Raw genomic sequence first — 10,000 nt, forward strand, 5'->3', positions numbered from 1 at the left:
TACGAGCTAATTAACGTGACTCAGTTTGATGCTAGCAGGCTCAGGTAAAGCAGTATTTTGGAGAGTGCTACTAGCCGACCTGTGGATGAAACCAAATCCCAAAAAAATGACTACAGCTCTTGCGAAACGGGTGGCAACTAACTGCAGACCTGTCAGCATCGTAGAGGACTCGGGTCTTAAAGACCTACTACGGTTGACATGTTCTGACCCGTCCCGAGGGGGACAGCAGCCCCACACAGCCTGTAGGACACGGAGAAAGCAGCCACACTGGAACTGCTGCAGAGTCCAAACTCTGTCTCATTAACCGCTGATCACTGGACGTCAGTGAGGAATCTACATTATTTAGGAGTTACTAAACACTAGATGGACTCTGGCTGGACATTACTCTCGTTTGCCTTAACGGTGGTTGTTAGTGTTACATCTCAGTCAATTGGTCTCAACCCTTGTTACAAATGTAAAGGTTAAATGTCCTGCAGTGGCATCTGGTTTTTGGACCATTTAGTTTGTACTGTATAAGCAACGTGTTAGTGTTACATATCATATATATATATATATATATATATATATATATATATATATATATATATTATACATTCCATTAAGACTCTGTTACCCAGAACTGTGAGCCGCGTGGTTGCCGTGGCGACTCCAGCCTCGTTGACGGCGGTACAGGTGTAGTCTCCGCCGTGCTGCTGGCCGACGGCCGCCACCGTCACCGTGCTGTTGATGTACATCCGCTGGTTGCTATAGAGACGGCTGACGGAGACGTTCAGCATCTGGAACAAACAGCCAATCATCAGCCAGACAGGAAGTCAAAGTACTTATTAATAACATGCTTTAGTCTTCAGCGAGTCAAATTAATGTTCCAACACGACATCATTAACCTTAACGATGTCGCAGAGACACAAGGTGACCTCTGACCTTAGTGTGTGGGTGTGTCCAGGTGACCTCTGACCTTTGTGTGTGGGTGTGTCCAGGTGACCTCTGACCTTAGTGTGTGGGTGTGTCCAGGTGACCTCTGACCTTAGTGTGTGGGTGTGTCCAGGTGACCTCTGACCTTTAGTGTGTGGGTGTGTCCAGGTGACCTCTGACCTTAGTGTGTGGGTGTGTCCAGGTGACCTCTGACCTTTGTGTGTGGGTGTGTCCAGGTGAGGTTGTAGAAGTGGTTGGGGTTGTTGGTCATACAGGTGATGTCATACTGCTCTCCTTCTAGACGGACAGACTCATCCAGACTGACGGACACAGAAGGGGGACAACGCAGCCCTGCAGACAGACAGACGGTCAGAGAGACAGACAGGTAGACAGGCAGACAGACAGACACAGAAACACAGACAGAAAGAAAGACAGACAGACAGACAGTCAGAGAGACAGACAGTCAGACAGACAGACAGTCAGAGAGACAGACAGACAGACAGACAGAGAGACAGACAGTCAGACAGACAGACAGGTAGACAGGCAGACAGACAGACACAGAAACACAGACAGAAAGAAAGACAGACAGACAAACAGTCAGAGAGACAGACAGTCAGACAGACAGACAGTCAGAGAGACAGACAGACAGACAGACAGACAGACAGGTCTTACTGCGGGCCACAAGCAGGTGTACAGCTGTGGATCTGAACTGTTTTCCGTCCTTCCAGCCTGAACAGACGTAGTGTCCTTTAAACGACATCTGCAGGTCTCGGATCAGCGCTCCTTTCTGCGGGTCAAAGGTCACGTCCATGCCCGGGGGAAGGCCCTGCACCTTGCCTCCTCTGCTGTCCAATGATTGGAGGGTGAGGTTGGTGACGGACGGGTCTGTCAGCATACACCTGAACAGGAAGTCCTGGCCCTCCCTCATGTCTGGCTGGTTGCGTGGGACGACGAAAACACTGGAGGGGTCTGCCTTGTCTGACAGAAGGGCATTATGGGAAATGGTCAGTTTAACACATGATGAACGCTACTAAAACTATTGTTAGCGGCAGGTAAGACTACAGCTGCAAAGATTAGTGGATTAGTCATCAACTATTAAATCAATCGCCAATTATTTTGATAATCGATCTATCAGTTTGAGTCATTTTTTATTGATTCCAGCTTCATTGCAAGAAAATGAAGAAAGAAAATTTCCCAAAAAGCCCAAGATGACATCCTCAAATGTCTTGTTCTGTCCACAACTCAAAGATATTCAGTTTCCTTTCCACGAGGAGAGAAGAAACTAGAAACTATTCACATTTAACAAACATCACACAAGTGTACCTGTGTTATCATGAAAAAATGACTCAAACGTATTAATGGATTATCAAAATAGTTGGGGATTCATTTAATAGTCAAAAACCATCCATTAATCTTTGCATCGATACTGTGCGTAAGGCGATATATTTGGATTTTTTTTAAAGATAATTTGAGAAAACTAATGTTTTAAAAAAAGTCATGATGTGCATAAAATCCAAATAAGTTTACTTTAGGTCAACAATTTAGTACACAGAAAGTCAAACTGCCAGTTTGGGATTGTGGTTCCCAGGTTCTTAGTGAGCTAATGTTCATATGCCATAATAAAAGAAAATACATTGCCTCTGTCACAATACGTAACACATTATGTGCAATCTGAAAAAGACATCTGTCTATGTCAATAAAAAAAATGCTTGCACTACTCCTACAAGGGTACAACCAACACATGACACGTTTTGTGTAGGACCAACAGACTCAAGAACTCCTCTGTCCCTCATGCCATCATACTCTACAACTCCTCACTCTGGGGGAGGAGGAAATAAAGTAAAGAGAACAGAACAGGAAGGAAGGAAGGACTGGTAGCCACTCACTCCTCCACTGTGCAATAACCTAATAATCTACTCACATACATACCTGGACTCTCTAACTGCTCTTAACTGCTAATTTATGCTAAATGTCTTTTAGTTATTAACTGGATAATAACACAACACCATACACAGTCCTATATATTTATCTTTATTTATCTATAGTTTATTTTTTACTGTTTATGTACTTTTTGTTTACTTCCTATATTTATCTAAAAGTTTATTGTTATTGTTATTCTTATACTGTATTTTCTATACTATATTTTTATACCTCTTTATTTTCTTTACAAGTGTTCTGTAAGCTGCTGAAATCTGCTGCTGGAAATACAATTTCCTTGCGGGAGTCATCCCAAAAGGATCAATAAAGAGAAGTCTAAATCTAGTCTAAGTCTAAAACACGATAAAAAACCAAAAGAAACCAAAAACAATAGATATTACATATCTTTTCTTACACCGCTAGCTTGGTTACGAGACGTTGTGTTTGGTTGTGTCAGAACTGGAATCTAAAGGACATTTATACTGGAACCCTAACTAATGAAGGACCATCACCCAAATAGTTTTTTTGCAAGTTATAAGTTGTCTTTGGGTCAAATTTGACCCATTTTCAAAAAGTTTCTATAGCAAAAATATTTGGGTTTCTTTCAAACAAATTGTCAAAAATAATAACGATGATGGTTCCTTACAACGCTCTTCACAACACATGATCAGTTCACTACTTTCATTGAATGTGGGTGTTTTATTCAATTTCACAGCATTTGAAAAATAATTGATAAAAGAATGTTTAAAGAAGCGCAGAAAAAATCGAGAAAAACATTGTAAAAAAGCCACAAAAGTGTCAAAAGATGACCAAAGAAGATGAAAAAGAAGATTAAATTTTGACCCAGAAAAAGAAAGATTTGCATGGTCGACGGGAAGACAACACAAGGGTTACGTTCACGGTTTTCTGCTTCAGTCAGTGATTTTTGTTTGATACTCAAGAAGTTTTGTTTCAGTTTTATGGCACAAATGTAAATAGTATAGTCCAAAGGGAGGATCTTACCTTTGACATACAGGTGCACCCAGGTGTGCAGGTGCTGCAGGCTCTGGTTGGCGTACCCACAGCGGTACGTCCCCGTGTGTCTGGGGTTCGAGCTCGTTACATCCACTGGGTTCGGCAGTCGGTCAAGGACTTGCAGACGGAACGCCGTGGTGGTCCAACGCAGCAAAACGTTTCCATGGCAGCTGAGGGAGAAGGCGGAGCCAGCGGTCAGAACCACCTCGGATTGGTTGGTCAGAAGGTTAGAGTTCAGACGGATCGACGGAGGACCGGGAGAATCTGAAACAAACCAACAATAAATCAGTTCAACGGTAGCCTAGTAGTCTGGATCAACGGAAGGTTGCACGATAGAGCCTAAAGGACGTGGTGTGTTGCTGTTCTCAAACTCTGTTAGCTTCAACAAAGAACATATCAAGTTATGAAAAGATGGTGCAGCAAGTCAGGCCTGCTTGGTTCTTTCAGGGAATGATTGTAAAGATTTATAAAGAATATGCTAGATCATTTCCTCTCTAACTGGGAGGTTTTATAAAGAATATGTTAGATCATCTCCTCTCTAACTGGGAGGTTTTAATAAGAATATGTCAGATCATTTCCTCTCTAACTGGGAGAAATTATAAAGAATATGTTAGATCATTTCCTCTCTAACTGGGAGGTTTTATAAAGAATATGTTAGATTATTGCCTCTCTAACTGGGAGGTTTTGGGACTGATTGGTGGGATTGTTGTGGACGAAGTACACACGGAGATACACTGGTAACTTGGAAGTTTAACCATGTATCAGCTCATTTAAATAGCTCACGTTACTGTATTAGGTCAACAGTTAACTTCATTTAATATTGGATGTGGAGTTTCCTTTTGCGTGGTGTAAATGTTCCACCAGAACCAGTTCCTTCCTGAGACTATTTAGAAAAGTCCCCATCACTGCGTCTGGAGCTTAGCGCCGCCCAGACATTACATTACATGTCATTTAGCTGACACTTTTATCCAATGCAACTTCCAATTAAATGCTTTCAATCTTGAAGGTACAAACTTCAGACAAGAAGGAGTAAGAGCAGGTACATTAGCTTCAAATAAAACTAATAAAACTACCAAGAGCCAAATGAAAGTGCAGCTGTAAGATATATATATATATATATATATACTTGTTTACAGAACGTATTTCCCTCAGGAGTTGGTAGAGACCAAACATCCATCCAGTAGGTGTTGAGAAATGTAATCCATGAAGCTGCTGAAGAATAGTCTAGAAATCTAGACCACCCTAGCGGCAGCAAATGTAATCTGGAGCCAGGGTTGTCTAGCAACTCTCCGTTGGCTTGCGAGCTGGAAAAACCAAATTCTGGTCAGGCCAATCACATCGTGTATAGAGTCGGTGGGCGGGGCTTATGGCTGCTGCTGCTGGTGAACAGCGGTCTTTGGAATCGGCTTTAGCTGCGAATCTGGAAAACTTGGAGTTCAGCTTTTCTTTGAGAAAAGAACAAAGAACGGCGCTGAAGTCATTCTTAAAAAAGGAAGATGTGTTGTGAGTTTAAAGTTCAATTTTGTAGTTTAGAGCTATCCTATTGCGTGCAGAGGGAATTTGAAAGACAACCTTTTATCCCGCCCCTCGGATTGAGCCCTGCCAATGGTGAGTTCCCAGACCCAGCATCTGGATGTGGGTCAGACCCAGACCCAAAATCTGGATGTGAGGCTGGCTTGTCAGGCTAGCTGAAGAATTCAAGTTTAAAGGTGCCCTGCCACACATATTTCATGACTTTGTGGTAATGTCTGAAGTTGTACCATGGACTCTGTAACCTTGGTGACCTTGTTTGAAGCCATTCTAGCGTGGTATAGCAAGCCTGCAGGAAGACTTAGCTCGATTTGTGCCAGTTCTCATTAATATTCAACAAGATAAGCTGCTTGACTCTGATTGGCTAACAGCTAGCCAATGAGAGCCTGGCTATTAGCATCCTTTACTCAGCGCAACTGGGCGAGCTCATGAATAGTAATGAGCTCAGGCAACATGATGTCAGACTGACCTGCTTTGGTAATTGGCCTGATTTCTCCGCTTATTTCTGTTCAGTGACTAGAGCTGACAGAGGAGGTAGCAGCTCATTTTCACATTCACCACATAACACAAACACATATGGACCGAACATATTTCAACAAATACAAGGAAAAACGGTTTTGTGTGGCAGGGCACCTTTAAATAAAGGTACTGAGTTCAGAATAAAACTTGTGATCTTTGCACTCAACACAAAACACAAAACACAGAACACAACCACTTGATGGATGATATAACGTGATTTTATTTAAAATCAGAGACAAACAGAACAACAACATGGAATTACAACAAAGATTTCTTTTGTGAACAAGTTTAAAATCAACCTGAGCTGTTCACTTTTAATGATGATTAAATTAAACAAGATTGTATTCAATCAAAGTATCAGGCTCTTAATCTGAAAAACAAATAATGTTAAAGTTCATGATCACTGTGTTTAAATCTATCAGTGTTCTCATTGTTAACAACAGTCTGATTGGTTCATTTGAATCACAACAAATCCACGTTATTGGCTGGTTGTCCCTGTCAGATCAACCGGAGCATCTCATTGGTTGGGAGCAGGCTTCCTGGTGATTTCCTGCAGCTGGGAGGCGATGCGAGACGTCTGCAGCAGCAGCGCCTGGTGGTTCTCAACCAGTAGACTCTGGTGCCGAGCCACGTTCTGCAGGTCCTGGATGTGCTGCTCACCCTGGGGACACAGTGCCAAAACACAGGTCAGAACACGGTCAGAACACGGTCAGAACATGCTCAGAACATGGTCAGAACACGGCCCAAACGAGACGTAGTGAGACCTGGAGATAACGACAGTAATTTGTTGGAACAGTTCCGGCTGATTATTAGAAGCTTTCTTTAGCTCGGAACACATTAGACCGGTCTGGACCGGTTGGAGTTCAAGAGTTAAAATAGACTTAACTTAACCCGTTAAGTTAAACTCAACTAAACCCAAGTTACACTGAACTTAATATTATTAAACTAAACCAAACCTGTGATAAACTAAACCCTGGGCCTCCTGGGCCTAAACTAAACTAAACTAAAACCCTGGGCCACCTGGGCCTAAACTAAACTAAACTAAAACCTGGGCCACCTGGGCCTAAACTAAACTAAACTAAACCCTGGGCCTCCTGGGCCTAAACTAAACTAAACTAAACCCTGGGCCTCCTGGGCCTAAACTAAACTAAACTAAAACCTGGGCCTCCTGGGCTAAACTAAACTAAACTAAAACCCTGGGTCACCTGGGCCTAAACTAAACTAAACTAAAACCCTGGGTCACCTGGGCCTAAACTAAACTAAACTAAACCCTGGGCCACCTGGGCCTAAACTAAACTAAACTAAAACCTGGGTCACCTGGGCCTAAACTAAACTAAACTAAAACCTGGGTCACCTGGGCCTAAACTAAACTAAACTAAAACCTGGGCCCCCTGGGCCACCTGGGCCTAAACTAAACTAAACTAAAACCTGGGCCCCCTGGGCCACCTGGGCCTAAACTAAACTAAACTAAAACCTGGGCCACCTGGGCCTAAACTAAACTAAACTAAAACCTGGGTCACCTGGGCCTAAACTAAACTAAACTAAAACCTGGGTCACCTGGGCCTAAACTAAACTAAACTAAAACCTGGGCCCCCTGGGCCACCTGGGCCTAAACTAAACTAAACTAAAACCTGGGCCTCCTGGGCCTAAACTAAACTAAACTAAACTAAACCCAGGGCCACCTGGGCCACCTGGGCCTAAACTAAACTAAACTAAACCCAGGGCCACCTGGGCCTAAACTAAACTAAACTAAACTAACCCCTGGGCCACCTGGGCCTAAACAAAACAAAACTAAACCCTGGGCCACCTGGGCCACCTGGGCCACCTGGGTCACCTGGGTCACCTGGGCCTCCTGGGCCACCTGGGTCACCTGGGCCTCCTGGGCCTAAACTAAACTAAACCCTGGGCCTCCTGGGCCTAAACTAAACTAAACTAAACTTTGTTTAAAACTAACCCAGGATGAATTAAACCCTATGAAAACGTAAACCTAAACCCACCTGAGTTCCCAGCGTGCCGAGCAGTTGGACCGCCTGGTTCTGGCCCTTGGCGACTTCCTGTTGGACCCGGACCAGCTGAGTCAGCAGATCCAGGACTTCTTTCTTCCACAGCGCCTCGGACTGCTGATCCTGGACCAGCCCGGCGCCGGGGGCGGTGCCCATCGTCATGGCAGCAGGCGGGTTTTCAGGGGTATCACCTGCAGTGAAGACGCCTGAAGTCAAAACTTCAGTTTTTACACGGCAGAGCATCACGTTTCTCTGATTTTCAGAATAAAAGTCTTGTTAAAGAGCATGTTTAGAGGCGGGTTTGCTTTGATGGACAGGTGGCTCAGCCAATGGCTGACTGACACCACAGCCATGTTTACAGGGCTCAACAGTGGGGTTCCACAAGTCTAAATCACAATAATGTTGTTGTGTGTGAATGCCATAGACAGTGAAATAAATGGACCAACAGATCCCGTGTCTCTGGACGGAGACCAGTAAAGTCACTTTTCTGGTGATGGCTGAGCATTACTGCCCAGACTCAAACTGAGCTTGAAGACGTAGAGCAAAGTCTGAAAGTTGGAAGTCTTCTGGTAGCTGTGCCAAGAGAAATCTCAATGTTACTTGATATGAATTCATTTGCCACATACCGAAGTATTTCAAATCCATCAAAACGTTGCTGAAATATTTTGTTGCGATGCTTTCATGGACTCTCTATGGGCTTCTCCCTTGACTGTATGTCCCCATGATTGCCTGCGAGCTTCTCCTGTACTATACGGTAACTCCTCTACTATGAGACAGGAAGTCTCGTGGTTATGACCCAATCGTTAGCCTATTGTTATAAAAACGTCTGCTACGGAGCCATAACGTGAGCTACAAGGTAATGGAGCCTTTTATACATTGTCGTGTTTCTTTAGAAATAAACAACGGACAAATAGAGTCTTTAAACGCCTCAGATGTAAAGGTATTCTCTGTCAAAGTGACGTCAAAATGAATGGCAGTCAATGGGATGTGAACGCTGCCGTTAGCATGATGCCAGGTGATGGCTTGTTAGCCTCAGAATCTCTCCATAGGAGGTACACTTTGTGGACGCTAGCTTACCCCCTCGGTGAATGCTGAAAAGCTAAAAAGCTGAAATGAGGCGCTAAACTGGGGCACGTTCAAGCTCAAAATGGCGTGCACCGTTTACGGTATCCATGTTGAACAACTTGTTTCCTCTGATGGGTGTCGAGCGGTTTGCAACCATATTGGATGTTTGTTTTCTCTCGTTTAGTTGCTGTGTCACAGCTGATGCCCAATCAAAAGAGACATGTATGTAAACTCGTGGTAAGTCTGACCCCTTTTCAAAGTTCTCTTTATCAGAAATGCGGGTTTCTTCCAACAAAAATGCCTAAAAATAACATGGATGTTTCAACGCAGCGGTCGTCGCAATTAAAATGTTTAAAAAAACGTCAAAGAATATTGAACTAACATGACATAAAAGTGACAAAAGCGCAAAAAACACTGAAAAAAGCAACTAAAGGTGTTGAAAGCCTAGAAAACAGCAGAATAGACCTTTTTCCCAGCAGACATGTTGACATGTCATAGTAAGAACAGCACAGGTGTGTTATAACCATTAATGATGGCTGCATTCCACTTAGGAGAGAACCTGGTATTGGACATGCTGACTCACTGAAATAGCTTACTGGGACACCTGATGGAACTGAGCCATCGTTAAGGTCATCAATATCAGCTGTGCTCTTCCTACTATGATAAGTCAACATGTCTGCTGTGAGAAAGGTCCATAAAGCTGTGAGAAAAGCATCAAACACAACAAGGCAATAACAATGTTTTAAAAAGACACGCCCACGCTACGCAGCCAGTGTGTAGCCGGCCTAAGACGCAGGTGAAATAGTGAACACGGTTGGAAAAGAGGGACATGGTGTCATTAGTTTAAATGTCAGGAAACTTAAGGTCTTTTGTAGTTTGTAATTATCATCATATTATTTATTTAATGTTGCTCTGTTCAGCTCCTAGTTACCCAACACGGTCGCACAGCAGTTTGTGAAATTGGGAAAGGGAAGGTCACACGCGGGAGACGGCTGTGGTCTCTGGAGGACATGGGACAACAACAACGGGACGGTTGTGAT

The 10,000-nt window shown here is 43.5% G+C and overlaps 1 protein-coding gene across 2 annotated transcripts in view; it reads right to left on the minus strand.

Annotated features, from left to right (window-relative positions):
* LOC144513449 (macrophage colony-stimulating factor 1 receptor 2-like) overlaps nucleotides 1–10,000 on the minus strand; it is a 36,407-nt gene that overhangs the window by 17,362 nt on the left and 9,045 nt on the right. For both annotated transcript variants that reach the window (XM_078244527.1, XM_078244529.1), the window contains exons 2-5: nucleotides 3,832–4,107; nucleotides 1,585–1,890; nucleotides 1,127–1,263; nucleotides 614–776 (exon numbers count right to left, since the gene is read on the minus strand). In XM_078244527.1, the coding sequence (XP_078100653.1) occupies nucleotides 614–776; nucleotides 1,127–1,263; nucleotides 1,585–1,890; nucleotides 3,832–4,107 (882 nt within the window). The remainder of the gene's footprint in view (nucleotides 1–613; nucleotides 777–1,126; nucleotides 1,264–1,584; nucleotides 1,891–3,831; nucleotides 4,108–10,000) is intronic.

Source organism: Sander vitreus, unplaced genomic scaffold (assembly GCF_031162955.1).
Source record: "Sander vitreus isolate 19-12246 unplaced genomic scaffold, sanVit1 ctg255_0, whole genome shotgun sequence".
Taxonomy (NCBI): domain Eukaryota; kingdom Metazoa; phylum Chordata; class Actinopteri; order Perciformes; family Percidae; genus Sander; species Sander vitreus.